Source organism: Tarenaya hassleriana, unplaced genomic scaffold, assembly GCF_000463585.1.
Source record: "Tarenaya hassleriana unplaced genomic scaffold, ASM46358v1 Cleome27, whole genome shotgun sequence".
Lineage (NCBI taxonomy): Eukaryota > Viridiplantae > Streptophyta > Magnoliopsida > Brassicales > Cleomaceae > Tarenaya > Tarenaya hassleriana.
In genome coordinates, this window is record NW_010965946.1 from 1,945,860 (window position 1) to 1,965,412 (window position 19,553).

The 19,553-nt window shown below is 41.0% G+C and overlaps 7 protein-coding genes across 10 annotated transcripts; 3 read left to right on the plus strand and 4 right to left on the minus strand.

The window, feature by feature from the left end:
• Positions 1 to 996: 996 nt before the first annotated feature.
• LOC104817484 (60S ribosomal protein L18-2-like) lies at positions 997 to 2,662 on the minus strand. The gene is made up of 5 exons (XM_010546695.1): positions 2,566 to 2,662; positions 2,363 to 2,452; positions 2,073 to 2,201; positions 1,789 to 1,971; positions 997 to 1,374 (listed from the first exon to the last, which is right to left on the minus strand). Exons 1-5 carry the CDS (start codon positions 2,566 to 2,568, stop codon positions 1,216 to 1,218), a joined length of 564 nt encoding a protein of 187 aa, XP_010544997.1. The 5' UTR covers positions 2,569 to 2,662; the 3' UTR covers positions 997 to 1,215.
• A 223-nt stretch (positions 2,663 to 2,885) lies between these two features.
• LOC104817486 lies at positions 2,886 to 3,610 on the plus strand. Its single transcript, XM_010546697.2, has one exon. The coding sequence runs from the start codon at positions 2,946 to 2,948 to the stop codon at positions 3,462 to 3,464; it is 519 nt and encodes a 172-aa protein (XP_010544999.1). The 5' UTR covers positions 2,886 to 2,945; the 3' UTR covers positions 3,465 to 3,610.
• Positions 3,465 to 5,291, minus strand: LOC104817485 (protein SENESCENCE-ASSOCIATED GENE 21, mitochondrial-like). The gene is made up of 2 exons (XM_010546696.1): positions 5,160 to 5,291; positions 3,465 to 4,102 (listed from the first exon to the last, which is right to left on the minus strand). Exons 1-2 carry the CDS (start codon positions 5,219 to 5,221, stop codon positions 3,898 to 3,900), a joined length of 267 nt encoding a protein of 88 aa, XP_010544998.1. The 5' UTR covers positions 5,222 to 5,291; the 3' UTR covers positions 3,465 to 3,897.
• Positions 5,292 to 6,296: 1,005 nt separating this feature from the next.
• LOC104817487 (U1 small nuclear ribonucleoprotein A) lies at positions 6,297 to 7,962 on the plus strand. Its single transcript, XM_010546699.2, has 5 exons — positions 6,297 to 6,455; positions 6,555 to 6,727; positions 7,147 to 7,240; positions 7,381 to 7,475; positions 7,572 to 7,962. The coding sequence occupies exons 1-5, from the start codon at positions 6,365 to 6,367 to the stop codon at positions 7,860 to 7,862; spliced, it is 744 nt and encodes a 247-aa protein (XP_010545001.1). The 5' UTR covers positions 6,297 to 6,364; the 3' UTR covers positions 7,863 to 7,962.
• Positions 7,963 to 8,065: 103 nt separating this feature from the next.
• LOC104817488 (mediator of RNA polymerase II transcription subunit 28) lies at positions 8,066 to 9,995 on the minus strand. Its single transcript, XM_010546700.2, has 3 exons — positions 9,741 to 9,995; positions 8,427 to 8,539; positions 8,066 to 8,336 (listed from the first exon to the last, which is right to left on the minus strand). Exons 1-3 carry the CDS (start codon positions 9,979 to 9,981, stop codon positions 8,202 to 8,204), a joined length of 489 nt encoding a protein of 162 aa, XP_010545002.1. The 5' UTR covers positions 9,982 to 9,995; the 3' UTR covers positions 8,066 to 8,201.
• Positions 9,996 to 13,343: 3,348 nt separating this feature from the next.
• Positions 13,344 to 15,989, plus strand: LOC104817490 (blue-light photoreceptor PHR2). The gene is made up of 4 exons (XM_010546705.2): positions 13,344 to 14,399; positions 14,859 to 15,100; positions 15,456 to 15,524; positions 15,630 to 15,989. Exons 1-4 carry the CDS (start codon positions 13,413 to 13,415, stop codon positions 15,712 to 15,714), a joined length of 1,383 nt encoding a protein of 460 aa, XP_010545007.1. The 5' UTR covers positions 13,344 to 13,412; the 3' UTR covers positions 15,715 to 15,989.
• On the minus strand, positions 15,897 to 19,255 carry LOC104817489 (magnesium/proton exchanger). Of its 4 annotated transcripts, none has more exons than XM_010546703.2 (9): positions 19,113 to 19,255; positions 18,255 to 18,670; positions 17,930 to 18,105; positions 17,676 to 17,794; positions 17,431 to 17,588; positions 17,136 to 17,251; positions 16,689 to 16,905; positions 16,469 to 16,598; positions 15,897 to 16,366 (listed from the first exon to the last, which is right to left on the minus strand). In XM_010546703.2, exons 2-9 carry the CDS (start codon positions 18,643 to 18,645, stop codon positions 16,069 to 16,071), a joined length of 1,605 nt encoding a protein of 534 aa, XP_010545005.1. In that variant the 5' UTR covers positions 18,646 to 18,670; positions 19,113 to 19,255; the 3' UTR covers positions 15,897 to 16,068. The 4 variants fall into 4 exon arrangements, with proteins under 4 accessions (XP_010545005.1, XP_010545004.1, XP_010545003.1 ...); XM_010546702.2 differs by having other exon boundaries at positions 18,255 to 18,711; XM_010546701.2 differs by having other exon boundaries at positions 18,255 to 18,716.
• Positions 19,256 to 19,553: the final 298 nt, after the last annotated feature.

Below are 19,553 nucleotides of genomic sequence, written 5' to 3' on the forward strand. Positions count from 1 at the left end.
AACATGGGTCAAAACATTCAACACCATGGTAGAAATTCCTCCTGATTCCGTGCGCCGAATCTGAGAATAGCATACTTTATACAAGTTGACAATTACGCTTTCATACTTTTGACAATCGAAGACTTTGATCTCCCCTCACGACCCATCCATATGTATGTCGACGTATGTGTGTATACACAGCAATACCCCCCATAGATTGGTCCAGTAAAGACTACTGAATATAAGGGTAAAACCCCTAAAAAACCTCCAACTTGCAAAAAATATATACAAATAAACCTTCAACTTGAAAAACTATCATTCAATCCCCGAACTTGTAACTTGTCACTGAATAAAACCTCGAACTTGCAAATTATTGCTCTAATAAACCTTTGACCGGTTTGACCACAATTTCAGGCGATCGAAAATCTACATATTAACGGATTGCTGATGTCACCCAATACACGTTATCAATTTTAATTTAAAAAATGACATCAGCAATCCGTCAATACGTGGATTTCTGATCGTTTGAAATTGTGGTCAAACTGGTCAAAGGTTTATTAGAACAATAATTTGCAAGTTCGATATTTTATTCAGTGACAAATTACAAGTTCGGAAATTGAATGACAGTTTTTCAAATTGAAGGTTTATTTGTATATATTTTTGCAAGTTGGAGGTTTTTTAGGGGTTTTACCCTGAATATAAATATCAATATACCAATCAGACATAACTTTATTTTGCCCTTTGACGGATTTATCCATTAAGTGGATAAAAGCGAAAGGGTTATGTTCATAACATTGAAGAAGAAATTCAAAGAGTTGGGCGAAAAGGGGTAGATGAAAAAAAAAAAAAAGGATTTCCTGTTTCTGGGTTTCATGAATATATGAAACCAAAGAAACACGAGTTTTTTTGGAAATGTCGTGAGAGAGGTAAAGAGTTCTAATGGATAGAATAAAGCCATTGACAGATACACATGGAGAAAGAAAGCATCACATAATCACTGAGCTTAATCCACACAGATGATTGGAAACAAGAAAGCGATACCTCGAGGGAAAAGGGTTCAAAGTCGACATCATATAGGATAAGAGCAATAGCATGCAGTGTAATTCAACAACGGCTGAAAAAGTCGAAAGCTTGCAAGCAAAATAAACGCAGGTCTTTTCGGACAAAGATGACACAAAGTGACTTACAGTAAAAAAAGAACAGGGAGTTACTAGCTGCTTTGGCAGATTGGTGGGCTTAAACCTTGAATCCTCGGCTCTTTCTCCTACCTCGAGCTCTCTCAAACTTTCTGCCCTTTGATCGGACGTACGGTTTGGTGTGGCTGTGAGGAACACCAGGAGCGGGACCAAAGTGCTTCACAGCTTCACGTGCATTCTTAGGGCCTCTCAGTAGAACCTGCATCGTTCCACCATAACCGTAAGTCATCACCAGGAAACTAACAAAATCGGCCAAACGAACAAATAGTGCAGAGCACAGACTGTCTAACACAAAAAGAAGCTTGCAATCTACGACCTATCAGACTCAATCTTATCGCCGGAATACAGAGTAAAAAGTATACAGCCCCATATAAGTTAAGTCAGGGCAAGATCTGCATCGTTTCTAAAGCCAATATTATGTTCCCTACCATATTTTCCAATACAAGTAGATTAAAAAAAATTCTGCTGTATAGCTAACAAGTTTCCGGTTTCTATTAGATAACTAAGCTGAGATCATGTTAATATGATCGTTACAGACAGTAAACAAATAAAGTAAACCTTGCTACATTGAAATGCATTGATTAAGAAAGTACATAGGATATGTTAGGCATACCGTGTTCTGGCCAAGAGGTGCACGAAGAGCCAGCTGATCAAATGTGAGACACTCCCCACCAGCTTTCTCGATCCTGGCCCTCGCCCTCTCCGTGAATCTCAGTGCCGTGATCTTAAGAGCTGGGACTTCATACACTCTTGCATCATCAGTCACAGTGCCAACAATAACACCAATCTGGTCCTCCTATTCGGTCAAACCAGGAAGAAAACAACAACACTGAGTCTACAAGTTTCCCAGTATCAACAGAACCTAATAACACCTTATGAAGCAACAAAATGAAGTACCTTTCCCTGCATGTAGCGGATCAAACGAGAGAGAGACAATGGCGGCTTGTTCACTTTACTCATGAACAAGCGCTTAAGAATCACAGCATTGAACTTGCTTCCAGTTCTCCTCACTAGGAACCGATATAGCTAATCATCATTGCAAAACAACCAAACCAAAAGACGCAGATCATGAGCATACAAAAATGGAGGAGCAAAAATAATGAAGATTTAAGACATCACAGGTAGCAGCAACAATGGACCAAATCCGGAGAGACATTAAGAAATGTAAGGCAGCAACACAAGTATACCTTGACGAGGAGCTTGAGATAGACATCATCGGACTTAGGCGCAGTGCGCTTCGTCTTCTTGCTCTTACCTCCGGCCTTCAAATCGATACCCTGAGAAAGTACACGGAAACAGAAGGGACAGAATGAGACGAAAGGAAGAAGATCAAGACCATGAGAACGGAAATGGAGACTCCTAGGGTTTGAGCGTAGGCCAAGAGGCAAACCATTGTTGCAGGGACTGGCGAAGCGGCTCGGGCCTTCGACTGCTGAAGAAGCTAATGTAAGACGAATTAGGGTTTTTAGGATGTACCCGGGCTATTATCGGGTGCATGCGAGTGTAAGATAGTCCATCTGTACATGATCGTGATCATACACGTGGAACCTAAAAGATATAATCCACCGTTGAATCAGCTGTGTTTCATTGATCTCTAAACGACACCGTCTAAAGATATGATCGGTTTGATGATTTACTTTTTTTTAGTAATTACAGCATATTGGGAAAATAATGGATCGAGAAACGCCGTCGTTTTAACCCTAATTTGCCTACATCATTTCCCCGCAAGTACAAAAAAAAATCGTCTTCCTCGTAGAACGGCTTGCACAAATGTCTCTGTTATCCTTTGTCACCGCCACCGCCGTCTTCTTCTTCTCGTTCTTTTCCTCTATATCGCCGGCGATCTCATCACCGGTCGTATCCGGCGATATACGGACAGCGTACGATCTCCTACAGAGCTATAACTTTCCGGTGGGGGTTCTCCCTAAAGGCGTGATCCGCTATGATCTGGACAAATCCACCGGGAGATTTCACGTTTTCTGGAATGATTCCTGCAGTTTCTCTCTGGAAGGATCGTACCAACTCCGGTACAAATCCTCCATCAGCGGCCAAATCTCGAACAACAGGCTCACGAATCTGAGCGGCGTGAGCGTGAAGGTTCTGTTCCTGTGGCTGAACATCGTCGAGGTCACCAGGAACGGCGACGATCTGGAATTCTCCGTCGGAATCGCCTCAGCGGGTTTCCCGATCGATAATTTCTACGTTTGTCCGCAGTGTGGGTGTGGATTGATCTGCGATGACCCGCAAGTAAGGAAGATGAGACGTAGTCCCTTTGTTTCTTCGATTTAATTTGATTCGTCATCCAAAGCGAATGATCCATTGCAGCTGATGCATGCTTGTGTATTACCCAGAGTTCATCCAAAACTTAAAACAACAACAATTTCTTGTGCTTCGTCTTCGAAACTGATCATATTCTGATGGATCAATTGTTTATCTCTCTTGGGTTTGGATGAAAAGTTTCAATCGGTGGGATTTGATGCTGAGAATCAATTTCAAGCTTCAGAATTTATGTATACATATATATTTGCATCACAGCTGTGAAATTCTCATTCTTTATTTAAAAGTACTGTCTTGAATCTTGATGATGAATCATGCAAAGTATAGATTCCACCGATCGAATCAATACAAAAGGCCATCTTTATCTTTACATGAAATGTCACATATATAGTTATGCATCTTATCATCTTTAAACACAAACATAATGAGGATTGGACATTGAAGTCTAGTGGTGCTTCTGGTTCAAGAGCGAGGCACGAAGCTCGGCTGCATCGACGAGCTCGTTGGCGGAGGGATCGGGTCGATAGTATCCAGTCTTTGGGTCAGGTGCCCATGACGACGGCTTCTCTCGGCTCCCTCTTGTCCCCTTCCGTTCCCCATCTCTCACCGCTTTGGCCTCCGCCTCATTGGCTGCGGCCCTGTATCCTCTCCTGCCATCCAATCACATTTCGTGTTGAAATGAGGAAACAAATATATATTTAAGAAGATTGAAATTGATTGGAAATGATTATGAGGATGATTGAGAGAAATTAAAGACACAAAATCAATTAACAAATAATGATAATTGTGTCAATTATCTTTTAATTTATTTGTTTACATCATATATTATTTTTTTGTAAATTTCTTTCTTTAATTATTTTATTTCTTATAAATAGATGAGTTATTCTCAAGAAGAAAAGATGTAGTAATAAAAGTGTTCTTTATTTTATTTTTCTCTTCTATTCTCTCTTTTTAATTTCCGCATTTTATTTTTCAATATGGTATCAGAGCAGCGTTACGATCTAATCTATATATTTTCTTAGTTTTTATTTTCTACTCTCATTATTTTTGAGTTCTTAATATTCATATATCCAAGTGGTTTAAAGTGAAGCAAAATCCAGAATCAAACGAGGTGCTATGACAAAAGGAATCAAAGCCACAAAAAGCTCCAAGATCAAGCGAACTGATTTGAAGATGGATCAAAACTCTCAAGAACCTGATTGGTATCTATGGATCATTTTATTAACAATGAATTACTCATCGAGTTTTTGAATTATTTCAGGTATTCTTTCCAAGATTGACTTTTTGCATTATCTCTAAGTCAATTTTGAGAGAGAATGTTGAAATGAGGAAACAAATATATATTTAAGAAGATTGAAATTGATTGGAAATGATTATGAGGATGATTGAGAGAAATTAAAGACACAAAATCAATTAACAAATAATGATAATTGTGTCAATTATCTCTTAATTTATTTGTTTCCATCATATATTATTTCTTTGTAAATTTCTTTCTTTAATTATTTTATAGTTGTTTCTTATAAATAGATGAGTTATTCTCATTGTAAAACAAGAAGAAGAAGAGATGTAGTAATAAAGTAATTCCGTTTATTTTCGTTTGTCTTATTATGTTTCCGCATTTTATTTTTCTACATTTCGATGCATCTTTTCATATTATTAACAACGTACCGATACCAATGGAGTGTTTTCATAATAGACATGGCTTACCGAACCATTGCGTTGTATATGCAAAGGGACATGCTTTTAACGTTGGACAAAGACTTCGCCATTGATACCGCTTCATTCACAGGGCAACAGTTTCTACAGAGAGGAGGGAGTAATCGACGAGGGAGAGAGAGAAGAAAGAACGAACCTTTTATAGTGGAAAGATAAGCAAACAGGCCCTTTCGTAAAAAAACATATACTAATTCATCCACAATCTTGTTTATATTTAATTAAACACGATTATAGTTGACTTTGCAAACTTGATTAGGCTTTTGGGATAAGAAACCAAACACATTATATTTATTTTATATTGCATTTGGTCAAACACCTGGGTGCAAATAAAAAAAAAATTATGGTTAATGGTTGTAAGTACTGAAGTTAAATAAAAATCTGGACCGGTAATTAACGATTACGTTTATATGTAACAGCATTAATCACAGTAAATAATATGTATAAAGTTATTTATTTTCCGTGTAATGTTAAGTATAAAATGAATTTCGAGTGCGTTTACGCTCGGTGGCTATTGAATAGGAGATTAGTCGGCATTATGCTGTACACGTCGAACCGAAGCCTATTGGACAACACTGCTTATAAGTGGATGACTAATTTGATTATCCACAGTTAACTATAAGAGTAATTAAAGCATTAAATGTTTTATTTTTTGATAATCCGGAAGTTCACCGGATACATCTCCCAAAGGACCGGGGAAGTCCAAATGAATATCCCTCCCCACACTCGGATTTGAACCCAGAGTGTTCTCTCACCATTAGCCCATCCAAACTTGGATTTAAAGTATTAAATATTATTGTCGATTATGTCGTTGATTTGAAATATTCGACCGGTTATGGAGAGTAGTAAGACCAAACATTTCTAAGGACAAGCATTCGGAGAAGCCGACAAGACATGTTTAACAAACGTGTTAAGTAGTTTAATGATAATCTTCTCATAATTAGTTTCGAAATCCACAAAAACTCCATAAAATCGTTATCTATGGATTATAATATATCCAATTAATTTTCTCTAAATGTAGGCCCATTAAAAAATCGAGATTGGCCCATGAAGAGACATATTGGGCCATATGGGCCTAGGGCTTTACCCGCAATATCTGTGCGTCTCTCATGGAAGTCTGCGTTTCGCCAGCTGAGTGGGAACTCACCATTCTCGGTTTCCCGACTAGGGCGTATCGGCTGTGATCTTCGCCGGGGAAGATGGAGATGCCGGAGGCTAATAAAGGCACAGAGATTCCATCGAATCAGACGATCTACATCAACAATCTCAACGAGAAAGTGAAGCTCGATGGTGATAAAATTTCTTCATCTTTTCCGCTTTCTTCTCGTGTTCATTCGCATTGAGGTTCGATGGAGAGATTAATTTTTCTTTTCTCGGGAAAATTTGCAGAGCTGAAGAAATCGCTGAATGCGGTGTTCTCGCAGTTCGGTAAGATACTGGAGGTGTTGGCGTTTAAGACGCTGAAGCACAAAGGACAGGCATGGGTTGTGTTCGATAACGTTGAATCTGCTTCAAATGCCATTGCCAAAATGAATGGATTTCCCTTCTACGACAAGCCCATGGTACTTAATGCATTGGTTTCCGCTTGAATTTCAATTTAGTTAGTAGAATTCGTTTTGTCTCCCCGGAGCTCGTGGGATCTATCATGGAGTTATGTCGTAAGTTTGGGCAGGCGCTGTAAATTTGGTAATGAGGAGCCTTAGGTTAAAAGTCCGTCTTTTTAGTCATAGGATGCTTAGGTTTGAACGTGAGGAACAACCTTATCAAATGCCACTTAAAAAGCCCCTGGAACCAAATGCTCAGAATTGGTATCCAGTTTTGAGATCTGGTTTTGCACTTGCAACGGGTGCAGAAGATGGCTTCTACCCATTTCTGAGTTGTTGCTGTTGTTGTTGTTGATGGCTTCTTCCTTCCATATTATAGATTCTGTCAGGAAAACGTATTGAACACATGATGACTGATATCATTTCTGATGGAACAGAGATTACAATTTGCCAAAACGAAATCGGATATCATTGCCAAAGCCGACGGTTCTTTCGTCCCTCGGGAGAAGAGAAAGAGACACGAGGAGAAAGGTGAGAGACAGAGACCAAATTTCTCTTCCATTTGTGTTCCTCTCTGTCTCTCTCTTTGATCTGTCTTAAAATGTTATCACGAAGCTTTTGGTTTTCTTGGGTAAGCTTTGATCTGAAACTGAAAGTCTTTGAAATTGAAGGAGGGAAGAAACGGAAAGATCAGAACCTTGATTCTTCTCAGATGACCGCTGCTTCAATTCCGGCATATCTCGGCATGTATGGAGCTGCACCTCCGGTGAGCAATCTAAACGCTTCTTTAATCTTTCCCCGCTCTCGCTCTGTCTGACGTTTCCAGCATTAAGGCTCATTCTTTCACTTTAAACTCATGCAGCTATCACAAGTGCCTTACGCTGGTGGTGCAAGACCAGCTGTCCCTGAGGCTCCGGCTCCTCCGAATAACATCCTGTTTGTTCAGAACCTTCCTCACGAGACAACCCCGATGATGCTGCAAATGTTGTTTTGCCAATATGCGGGTTTTAAGGAGGTTAGGATGATCGAAGCAAAGCCCGGGATTGCCTTTGTGGAATTTGGAGACGAGATGCAGTCGACGGTGGCAATGCAGGGACTTCAGGGTTTCAAGATTCAGCAGAACCAAATGCTCATCACTTATGCCAAGAAATAAGACATTTGACTATTTCAGATCTGTTGATGAGCTCTTTCCATCTCTGTCAATACCTGCATTTTATCAGTTCAATTGATACTGTTGTTTCTTGAAAGTTTAACCCTCGCGCTGGTAAATCATTAATCTCCGACCACTTACTGTAATAACACAGCCCAGAATATGGGTTCGAAAGAACTCAACTTAACCTATATGCAGCATCGAGGGAGAACAGAACATGGTGACTCGTTAAAACTTGAGACAAAGGTCTGTCTGTTTCTTTCAAGGTCAAGGATACATCTCTAACCCGTTTGTCATTTCATTGTCTCCATTCACCACAATCAGCAGACCTGGTCGTCATTCTCATACTCTCTCCAGCTCGATCCTATGCTTGTCTAACTGCTCTTTAATCTCCTTCCTCCAATCCTGGATAAGCCTCTCATGCTTCTTGATAAGCTCTATCTTCGTCTTCAGCTCTTCCTCCATTCCAGCGATTTCCTGCTAGACACAGAGATTGTCCTGGGTGATATTGGGTCTGCAATGGAATGGCACATGGCCTTGCTGGGAAGGCAGAAGCATATGACCAACCTTTCTAAGGGTTTCTGCTCTTGTGGGTGGATCCTCTCGCTTTAGACTGATGAAATACAAGTGCAGCTTTTTGGCTGCTTCCATGAAGTCTCTGGCGTGCCGTTCCACGTCAACTGCAGTGTTCAACAAAAGACATTAGCTGGTGTGAGGGAGGCATAGAAATATAGGTTTTTCTTATTGAACAGTTTAATTGTCTAATGCCCTTTAAATCACTCCATGTCATTAGAAATGAAAATGGAGGTACAACAGTTCTTATATAAGCGGAGGATCACAAAGCAGATGGCTTTTCAGCCAAACGATCTGGACTAGGAAGACATCGGAATCGGGAATTTGAGTAAAGTTGATGATTAAGTTTGAACAAGTTCTTTGTAATATGGACATTTGTATTTATAACTAATAACATATAGTTAACATCTTACATGAGTAACCGAGTTTGTAATTACTGAAATCTAACTAAAATGAACAGTAACTATTATTCTTATGGGGTTAGACAAACTAAACTGGAACCAACCATCCATCATAAGGCAGAAAATATGCAGAAAAGGAGCCAGACGTTAAAGTCCCAACCCAACAGATACATGGTAACACGATTATTATCATTACTGAAAAGATGACGTTTTTGTGCATCGGCCATTAATCGAGAACGATGGAGCTGCAGATTGAGATTGCCTCGTCTCAAGCATCACACGGGGTTTCATAAGTTTGCTATATCAAGTACCAACCAAACCAAAACTCGCAGCTTCACGTTGAAAGCATTGAATCAATCACATTATAGACTAAGCCTGTAAACCGAATATCCGTCGATCAAGGATATCTATTGGATTTGCAGCAGCTTACACGGATAAAGAGGAAAACACAGTGCATCTGAATTCAAAACTGTCACCGAACTTTGCTTGACCTATAGCTACACACATTGAAGCCACTATTGTTTTACTCTTAATATCATCTCAAAAGAAGTAAGCTCATGTCCTTAAACGAGTTCCTGATTCCGGACATCATTACTGCGTATTTTGAGGCCTACAATTTACTATTGGCTTTCATATCATCCCAATAAGCAAATGACGACGAACTATAAACAATAATCGGAACCACCTAGCTATGGAAACCCCACACGGCAAATAGAGCACGACAAAAAAAACTCACTCAGACTAAATCTTAAAGTTTATCTTAATCCCCGAAAAGAGCAAAAAAGGAACCCTAGAAGGAGAGCTGCATTGAGCAAATCAAGCTACAGTGGTTTAAACGTGGAAATAAAGCAAATCCCAGTGTGGACACGAAAATAACGAGACAAAATAAGTAGAAACGGAGACTGACTTTGATGAGAAGGGTGGGGAGAGCGGTCGATGGCCTGAAGCTCTCTCGCAGGCAAACATGGAAGCAGAGCCGCCTCTAGCGCCGTCACGCACGCCAGCATTTCCTCCATCTCTTGATTCTGATTGTTCGCCGGCGTCGTTGGAGTCGTCGCTCTCGGTGGAGATTGCATCGGCGGCGGAGGATCAGCCGGCGGGGGCGGCTGCTGATGATCCGCCATGGCCTGATCTCTCTCTTCGGCCATTAGTGTGAATGAACCTAAGCCTGCGGGGAGGCTCATGAAATTCTTCTTAATGGGCCTTTTTCGGCCCATTTAAAATATTGACCCGACCCGGAATGTGACCCGCTTTCTTTGGTGGAGCTCGTGGCGGCAGGCGATGACGTGGGAATAATGGAAATGTTGAGCTAGGGTCACGAAAAAGTGATATTTTCTCAAGATATATTTTTTTTTTGTTAAACAATTTTCTCAAGATATTTTCTCAAAATATTCTAATATCATTTTCTATTTTTATTTTCTCGTACCTACTAATCCGGGGTTTGAGTTATTTTTTAAGTCACATATCCATGTTTTTAAAAATAAAATAAAATGTCATGAATCTCATATGGTGTAATAATACATTTTTATAACATTTTGTTTAAAGAAACTTATATCGTAGATTCAAAAAAATTTACCGAGTTCCGGTATTTATTTACTCGGAGAAATTTAAAATAATTGGAGAGGAAAAGAAAACGAAGCAAAAAATCGAGTAATGGCCTCCTTGCTGTTTGGTGAGACTTTGTAGTGTAGCTGTTCTTTTTTATGCTGCATGCATGGCGTCAGAGCCTTTTAGTCAAAACTCGTGCGTCAATGAACTGAGTGAACTCATCAACCCTTTGAAACTTTTACGCCTCGCATTTATGTTCGGCTTGTATATACATATATATATAAATGTGAGAGTTCATATATAGAAGAGCTGCATGCATTTAATTAAATGGTAGAAAACACGAGTGCGATTCGGACACGTTAGCATTAATGTCTGTAATAGATTTGGTGATGACTTCATTGCCAGAATCTATGCTCTTCCGCTATACTATACAAAAGATCGATTGCCGATTCAATTGTATCTTGTACTAATATATATATATATCCTTTAGATATTCACGTGCATGACTTTCCAACACATGTATCATGATGTATAGTCCACAAATGATCATGTGTATATATAGATTATATATTATTACACAAGAAAAAACCTTATCAAACTTATGCATGCGTGAAGTGTTACACATCGCTCATGGAAATGCTCCTAGTCATTGATATAATTTTCCCATGTTTAAGAGTATAATTAAATTTACTAGCTAGTAATCTCAATTACACTCTCACGGAAATGTTATTCACATTTAAATATGTAGACCTCTCTCTCTCTCTCTCTAGAGAGAGGGAGAGAGAGGGAATGCAAAGGGGGGAATCATATCAACATAGGGAGTTTCTCCATCTCCTTTAATTTCACCGCAGAGGCTTACACCAACACGCAAAGCCCTACGTGCACTCTTCCATTATTCCCTCCCTCTCTTCTTTTTTCTCCCAAACACTCTTTGACCACTTCCCTCCCCTTTTCTTCTCCCCCTCCTGTTTTAGATTTCAAGATTCCAACCCTAACCCTTCTTTTTTTCACTCACATCAACTCATATCGTCCATTTCTTATATATATATATATATATGTATTTGTATTCCTTTCGATTCAAAATGCGTTTAGGGTTTAAAACTCAAATGGTTAAAGAATGCAATTACCCAAAAACCCATTTCGGTCCTTCTACATGTGTAATACGTATACGTCTCCAAAGAAAATTTTTTTAAAAAAAAACTCAAAGTCATGCAAGCTAGTTCCCATAAGGCCGGTTGTAAAAGTTCCTTTTCACGCGTTCTCTATGGACGATTTTTCAACGTTGCGATGTTAGCGGCCGGCGGGTATATGTATGGACGCGACGCGTCCACAATGAAAATATTTTACTTTTAAAAGTTATCTTGAAATTTATTGTCCTGTTATACACGTGAGTTGAGGTATTAATTACGAACAATTAAATAGTTATTTTCAATTCCTGGTTCTGCTCATAGTGAATTATACAAGACAAACAAACGCATTAGAAGCCAAATGTTACCACGCATATATTATTCATTTTCGACAGTAAGTAATTAGAATTATTTTGCCGACGCCATTTAAGACATTGTTTGACGACATTGTGATTTCGGAACTGACCGAGGGCAAATTTTGTTATATATATTGATACACCGACATGGATCTTTGTGCTAGCGATATAATGTATTGTATATGTACTAATAAAATGTAAATAAATATAAAAAACGTATGCTATATCATGACGAAGACTTCGGGGGGTAGGATATATGTGTATAGGGTAGGGTGGTAGAGTTGATAGGAGAGGCATAGAGATTTCTTGTCAAATCATCTCCGAATGCATTGGATCCTGCAACAAGACAAATATAGTACAAACAGGGTTTGGGAGATTTTGTGAAATTTAGGCAGACAACCCCCACGTTTTTATTTATTTTATTTTTTAAAAAACTTTTTGTGAATATAATCGTTTAACTTGTTAGACAAGGCATCCTTTGGCCCTAATCTCCTCTGGTTCTCTCATTCTTAGCTTTTGCGTGGAACCATCATTGCATGGCATGGCTCCTTTGCCTTTTCCCATACATACGTAAAACACCCATACACATACACACACATATATATATAAGTGTATCATTAATGCAAAGTCTGAATGAATCCAACTCGGCCTATATATATACATATATACGCGCAACCGTTTCAAAAGCCACAGCCTCACCGAGTTCGCGAACTCAGTTGCTAGACGATGCGAGTGAGCAAATTCACGTTGGAGAAGCAGGGCACGTGCAAAAAGAACTCGGAATACGTGTGATTTGCACGTGCTCCCCTTCTCCAACATGACCTCCTCACTATCGGTGCCTTTCGTTTCCTTTCTTTCCGGGTAATATACTCACACGTACGTGTGTTTAGCTTTTGTTCAAAGTTCATTTGGGTGACCCTTTGATGATGAATCCCTAAATTGCTGTCTCTGTGTGTGTTTCTTATTGGTGGATTTTTTTTACGTATATGTATTCAAAATTTTAATATGAACAAACATTCGGATATCAAGTTTGGAGGGTCTCGTTTAACAAAGCTTCAAGAATCAAGATTGTGGCTGCTTTCCGTCACTTTCCCGGCTGCCAAACAGAACATTGCACGCCCGGATCGACGAGCTCGAGTGTAGGTGGTCGTATCTCTTCTGTCTGTGTCAAGGAGTGGTTTGATCTTTAATCGTGTTCTAATTTTGTCGGAGACCGGGTCTTATAACGACAAAAGTATGTAAGAAAATAATTGTTTAGATTTTGTTTGTTTTCACGACAATAAATTAGAATATAATGTTCATTAAATTAATTATAACTAGATTATCGTTGAGTTTAGAATTGCATTCATTGTCATTAAAAAAAATCAGTGATTGATTTTGTTTTTCTTTTACCAACAGTGAATTTTTAATTACTGCTAGATGGAAAAAAAAAGGAGGGTTGTTTGGGAAAAAGCCTAAGGTATGAACCCGAGGAACAGAATCGAGGAGGGCTTATCACCCTGTTCTCCTTCAGAAGCCCTTGCGCACTTCGCTCATTCTCCTGAAGAAATGGATTCCAATCTTCAAGAAAACCTAACCGGAGAGACCAAATCCGCAGAGGAACAAGACGCACTCGCCATTGTCCCCTCTTCTTCTTCTTCTCTACCCATCGCTTCAATCTCTCTCTCCTTCTCCACCTTCTTCCCCAGCTACACCCAGTTTTTCCTTCACCCTAGATTTTCTCAGTTATTTCCTCACCATCCAAACAAGGTCAAAATCCCTACCCAAGCCTCTTCTCTCACCCATCTCTCTCTTTCCACCGCTCCTCCTCCTCCTCCTTCCAGAATCTCCTTCAACTCCACCGTCGCCGCCAATCCTCTGCAGTCTCCTCTATCCCTCGGCCCTCGCCGCCCCGTCGATCCTTCCTCCGCCGCAGCTCTTCGCCGCGCCTCCGTCGTCTGGTTCCGCAATGACCTCCGCGTCCACGACAACGAATGCCTCAGCTCCGCCAACGATGAGTGCGTCTCCGTTTTGCCCGTTTACTGCTTCGACCCAAGAGACTATGTCAAATCCTCGTCTGGGTTCGACAAAACAGGGCCTTTTCGCGCCCAGTTCCTGATCGAATCCGTCTCCGACCTCCGGAAGAATCTCCAAGCGAGAGGGTCGGATCTCGTTGTCCGTGTCGGGAAGCCAGAGTCCGTTCTGGTGGAATTGGCCAAGGAGGTTGGAGCAGACGCTATTTACGCTCACCGGGAAGTGTCGCACGATGAGGTTAAAGCGGAGGAGAGGATAGAAGCGGCGATGAAGGAGGAAGGCGTGGAAGTGAAGTACTTCTGGGGAAGCACTCTGTATCACATGGACGATTTACCGTTCAAATTAGGCGAAATGCCGGCGAATTACGGAGCATTTAGGGACAAAGTCAAGGGATTGGAGATTCGAAAAACTATGGCTGCTCTTGATCAGTTGAAAGGCTTGCCCTCTCGCGGGGACGTAGAGCCCGGCGATATTCCTTCTCTGGTGGATCTCGGGATTAATCCAAGCGCTAGAACGAGTCAGGTTCGGGGTTCTTATCTCATTTGCCAGAGAACGTACTATGTTTATCTACACTGAGTTAGATCGATTAGCTAGCTTGAGTTAGTTCTTCATTCCTAGGTTTAGAGCATCAGATGCGCTTGAAGAATCTATAGAGATAAGGCATAGAGATGGAAATTTGCTCGATGTACGTGGGTTGATCAGAAAGGTGTAAACTTGCATAGGTCCATAGGTCCTAAATCCATTTGAACACACACCCGATGACCGAAGGCCGAAGGTTTACATGATTTATATGCATGAAGTGTTATGTATGCATCACATGATACTTCGGACACATGGTAATTCGTCATTAACTGTGAACAATCTGATCGAACCACTCCTGCAGAATGGCCTTAGTGTTGTAGGAAACAGAGACTCTAACATATAACCATGAGTCTTCTCCTTCAGCACAAGACACAATGCTTAACCGATTCTTTGCTGCAGGAGGGGAAACCGGCAAGGGTAGGAGGAGAGACAGAGGCATTGAATAGGATACAGAGCTTCGCAGCAGAGTGTCAGGCTCGATCAAACAAGGCTAAGCAGAAGGACAACAGTAACAGTGTGTATGGCTCAAACTTCTCGTGCAAGATATCACCATGGTTGGCCATGGGATGCATCTCTCCTCGTTCCATGTTCGATGAGCTGAAGAAAACCGTCGCAAGCACTACCTCTGCCGTAACTTCAAAGTACGGATTCGAAACCACACACCCTCTAAAACCGTACATGTTTATTTATTTTGTCAGGAGCACATTTTTAAAATGCTGAACTGAAAGAATTGGTGGAGCCAAAGATGCATAGGGTTCATATCGATTGGGGTATAGTGTCAGACTCCAAGAAAAGGACATGGATTGTGGAAAAAGGTATTGAGGACTAGTTAAGCGGTAAATCTAAGATACTAGGGATTGCACATTGAATACGAATACAGGGTTCTTGCTTTTAGAAGCATAAGAGTCGTAACTTTGGGAAGTCGATAGTCGATACATGGGGCGTTTAATAGGTAACTAAGCTGAGCTCGTGTTGGAATGCTGAAATGGTCTGCAGGAAAGGATCATCAGGAGACATTGGACTCAACTGGTTGATGTACGAGTTGCTGTGGAGGGATTTCTTCAGGTAAAAGATCAAAATTTTGCTCTTTATCGGTTTTGATTCTTTGGGAGCAGTAGCAGTGGTAGTGAAAGCTTCTGTTTTTTTTACATGTTTTTGTGCTTCTAATAGGTTTATCACTAAGAAGTACAGCTCGGCTAAGAGACAGGTCGAAGCTGCTGTTCATGCAACAGCTTGTGCTGGTGCCCTTGCTTGATTAAACAAACACCCTCACTAAGTGAGAAGAGTCTCTGGTTCTTGTCTTGTTGTGGCCGTGGCCCGTGGGACATGAGACCCTCTCCTTTGGGCAGAAGGTTTATTACAGAATAAAATATAATACATTGAAAATCTTGTCATTCCCCGTTCTGCTTTTGTACCGTCATTGGATGCTATCAAGTGTCTGCAAGCAAGAGGCAAAAATTTGCCTTCGGAGAACATTTTCTATGTAACCCTCCAGTTGCATCTCAATTATTGAATATCACTGAGTAAGTTTCTGCTTTGTAACACACATTTTGGCCATATTACGAAATTAGCCCTAATGATAAAAAACACAAAAACCCTTTATTTTTTTTTATATGAGGCCCGAAACTTTAAGGGAGGAGAGGGTGACGAAGACGAGCCAGAGGAGCATGAAATAGACGGAAGTCAACCAGGCCCACACCCTGGGCCCACCCAGCTCCGCTCCCAGGACCAAACGCCTCAACACGAGAACAGCTATACACCCCACTGACGTGGCGAAGAACATGAGCAGCGAGAAGCTCAGCCCTGTCGCGTTCTGTATGTACAACGGCTCTTTGTACGCGACATAGTTGTAGACTGTGTCTATCAGCCATGGCACCCCTATCCCGACGTATATGTTCACCGAGTTGCTGCAAAATTTTGATTATTAATGAACGGCGTTAATGGTATACTACATGATCCTAACAAAGATTATAGATTATGATATTTAAATGGAAGAATATGTGATGCACCTGCAAGTGATGTTGGCAATGGCAGAGTCGGCAGTTAGCTGACGCTCAGCAGCGATTTTACTCGCTACTAAGTCTGGCCACGACGTTCCAGCCGCCAGTGCTGTGAACGCTATCACATATGGGTTTATCCCTGCAAATATTTTCTCAATTCATTCAGGTAATTGATTCAGGCAGATTCTCCCCGAGATTCGGGTTTCTAAAGGGCGGAAAGATATATTACCGGTGACGCAGCTTATAAGATCTGTGAACCGAGTCACGATGTAAGCAACTCCGCTGATGAACATGAGCGAGCATGTGAAGGCGACCCAACCGTGAGCGATGTGGCAAGGCGGCACAAATGCAAACAGAAGCCTCCAAGGTGCAAGAATTAGTTGCCAGAACAATTTCGCAATCCGTAGAAGCACACTGTCCACTTTCCTTGCTTCTGCTGTTTCCAGCTGTTCAACAGGAAAGTTCATTCTTGTTCTAAAGGCGGTTTGTTCAAGAAGAAAAGAGAAAATTACTACGAAACTATACCAAGAACGTCTGAAGAAAGTCGAGCAGGTAAGTCGAGTTATTATAATGGCGAAAAGGGCAAGACAAAATACACATCATTCCAGCTAAAGGCCACTGGTAAGTTAAAAATGTTATCCAGAAGTCATATGAAATTGTAAACCGAAGGTTATACCACGAGTGCGTCCATGAACTGTTGCTTCCAAATGGAAAACACATTTGAATTCTCGGCATTGGCCTTCGTGCGGGAAGATTCAGGCGGAACATCTGACACTGCATGATAGTTTACCCCTGCAAATTTCCGTTACAGGGAAACAGTGATTGGTAATAGTACGGCTAAGTGTCTATATCCGAATAGATGGACAAACATACAGAATAAACACACTATGAACATTAAGTGATTGAGAGATTTATAGCTAAGTGTCTATATTCGAATAGATGGACAAATGATGAAGATAAATACCTAATACCTGAATCATTAGCCGAATGAATTGAGAAAATATCAACAATGTTTCTGTTCCCCAGCTCTGTCCGAGCGATATCATCATAACCATCATAAACATCATTATCTTCTTTAGATGGATCGATCTCCGCCGGAACCCACTCGTCTGGCCTATCGCCCCTCGGCCTTCAATTACAGATACAAAATCATCAACGGAATTCCTTTTGCAGGATTTCGGAGAATGAAACGATTGCTTGAGAGAGAGGAGCTCACATAGGTAACGATAAGTAAGGCCAACGCTTGTCTTGGGCATAAGCATGCAGCAAAAGCAATCCATATTGCAGTACTGTCAACAAGGCTTCCCAAAGTGTAATAACCTTTGGTGACCAAACCTGCGGTCCAAAGACACGTCCGATATTCAAATTCTCATGAATTATGGTCACATCTGCTGTTACATTGGGGCGTGAATGTAAAAGGGGAGGCTTTAATCGTATTGTTTGAGATGAATAGAACTCTTTTGGAGTTACCTCGAGGATTATGTAGAGCCAGATGTAAGCCCAGAAAGACCAAATCAGCTCCACTAGCCAGACGCCTAAGTCGGCAATCTTTTTCAATTCTCCGGCCTTTGGCATTAACACGCAAACAGCATGGATGGGGAAAAGATCAAATGCGGCAGAACCAACAAGCGTTCCCGGACCGAGACCTATACGCAATACATGCCGTGAGAAGATTTTCTAATCTTTTTACGCCGAGAAGAAATAGTAGCCGGGTGCAAAGAAAGAATGCAGATCAATCGGGAAATTAGCTCAAGGTAACAGGTAGAAGTAGCAAAGAACATTGAAAGGACCAAACCTCCTGCGTACAGCTCCCCGACATTTCGTATTGCATCAATGGTAGCCAATGAGATTTGAGGAAAGCTGGTTCCGAAGGCCAACAAACTGATGTCTGCAATCGTAAAGTTCCAGACTTTCTTGTATGTGATGATTTCTGAGTTAGTAACAGGATCTATCTCCACTACTTTGCGAGAATGTTTCACGACATTCTCCATAGACAGGAAGAACCGTGCAGTAATGGCGGACAACCCGATAAAGCAGTAGGCAAGACCGAGAAAGTATAAGGTTGCACGGAAACCATCCGAAAGAGTAGTTTCTCCAGAAAACAGGAAGTAGCTTCCGCATCTGATGTGTCCAAGGACATTGGACGATTCATGTAATTCCTCTGTCTGATTAAGGATCGACACCATTGTAGTTTAACCCCTAGCAAGACAACTGAACAGGACAATTACTTGTGATCACCAGGAGAAAACAACCTGACCTGACATACGAAAGAGGCTTAGAACGTTTAGAATCTGAAAATTTCGGCCTAGCCTTTCGAAACATAGTCTCACGACAATACAAGACAGACAGAACTCTCTCCAAAGAAACCGGTTCAGAATTCATGGACTATCCACCGAGAAACATCATCAAAGTTTATCCTATAATAACGAATCAAAACCCAGATGAACCCATTCCAGGAAAACAAATCTAAGACCTTTATCATAAGTTCAGTCGCGACGTCAGATCTTCGCGTAATCAAAAGCCAAAACCCTAATTGCACGAAGGCAGGAAAAAAAATCACAAAAATTCCCGAACGAAAGAGAGAGCGGGAACGAAAGCTGATAAACAGAGGGAACGACATGCCAAGAGATCCATGCAATGAGAAAACACGTACCGGAGAACTGCGACACTCCACCGGCGGCCGATCGCCGGAGATCAGACGGAGCGACGGCGGCGCAAGTTTGAATAGATGAGGGCTGGTTGGTGGAGGTTCGTGAGCCATTTATTGGAACTCCGAGAGACATATGGACTTCTATTCCTACATGGACATGTCAGTTCAGTTGTATGCGCACGAGAAAGACGGGTGGCACGAAACTACTGGGGGGGTTGGGGGGCAATTTGTACTGTTTTTTATTTTACCCTACTTCGCAAATATTTTGGAATATATGAGGGCTTAATTATAATTTTATTTCTCCTTTTCCGTCGTAGCGTGATTTCTTATGCATCCTTTTGTTTTTGCTTAGTTTCAAAACACACCACAGCAGAAAGCAATTGATCTTCGTAGGCCCACTTTTACACAGAGAAAACTCAAATTGGCTAAATATGGAAATCGAGG

Excerpts from the sequence above, each read along its gene's own strand:
- LOC104817489 (XM_010546703.2), bottom strand. The coding sequence starts at position 18,645 with ATGGTGTCGATCCTTAATCAGACAGAGGAATTACATGAATCGTCCAAT. Across the intron at positions 17,589-17,675 it reads CCTTACTTATCGTTACCTAT|GCCGAGGGGCGATAGGCCAG; the intron begins GTGAGCTCCTCT and ends CTGTAATTGAAG. Across the intron at positions 16,367-16,468 it reads ATTGCCAACATCACTTGCAG|CAACTCGGTGAACATATACG; the intron begins GTGCATCACATA and ends AAAATTTTGCAG.
- LOC104817485 (XM_010546696.1), bottom strand. The coding sequence starts at position 5,221 with ATGGCGAAGTCTTTGTCCAACGTTAAAAGCATGTCCCTTTGCATATAC. Across the intron at positions 4,103-5,159 it reads ATATACAACGCAATGGTTCG|GAGAGGATACAGGGCCGCAG; the intron begins GTAAGCCATGTC and ends ATTGGATGGCAG.
- LOC104817488 (XM_010546700.2), bottom strand. The coding sequence starts at position 9,981 with ATGGCCGAAGAGAGAGATCAGGCCATGGCGGATCATCAGCAGCCGCCC. Across the intron at positions 8,540-9,740 it reads TCCCCACCCTTCTCATCAAA|TTGACGTGGAACGGCACGCC; the intron begins GTCAGTCTCCGT and ends TGAACACTGCAG. Across the intron at positions 8,337-8,426 it reads GAGCAGAAACCCTTAGAAAG|GAAATCGCTGGAATGGAGGA; the intron begins GTTGGTCATATG and ends TGTGTCTAGCAG.
- LOC104817490 (XM_010546705.2), top strand. The coding sequence starts at position 13,413 with ATGGATTCCAATCTTCAAGAAAACCTAACCGGAGAGACCAAATCCGCA. Across the intron at positions 14,400-14,858 it reads CAAGCGCTAGAACGAGTCAG|GAGGGGAAACCGGCAAGGGT; the intron begins GTTCGGGGTTCT and ends TCTTTGCTGCAG. Across the intron at positions 15,525-15,629 it reads CTGTGGAGGGATTTCTTCAG|GTTTATCACTAAGAAGTACA; the intron begins GTAAAAGATCAA and ends TGCTTCTAATAG.
- LOC104817484 (XM_010546695.1), bottom strand. Across the intron at positions 1,972-2,072 it reads TCCGCTACATGCAGGGAAAG|GAGGACCAGATTGGTGTTAT; the intron begins GTACTTCATTTT and ends TTGACCGAATAG. Across the intron at positions 1,375-1,788 it reads CACCTCTTGGCCAGAACACG|GTTCTACTGAGAGGCCCTAA; the intron begins GTATGCCTAACA and ends GGAACGATGCAG.
- LOC104817486 (XM_010546697.2), top strand. The coding sequence starts at position 2,946 with ATGTCTCTGTTATCCTTTGTCACCGCCACCGCCGTCTTCTTCTTCTCG.
- LOC104817487 (XM_010546699.2), top strand. The coding sequence starts at position 6,365 with ATGGAGATGCCGGAGGCTAATAAAGGCACAGAGATTCCATCGAATCAG. Across the intron at positions 6,728-7,146 it reads CCTTCTACGACAAGCCCATG|AGATTACAATTTGCCAAAAC; the intron begins GTACTTAATGCA and ends CTGATGGAACAG. Across the intron at positions 7,476-7,571 it reads TGTATGGAGCTGCACCTCCG|CTATCACAAGTGCCTTACGC; the intron begins GTGAGCAATCTA and ends AAACTCATGCAG.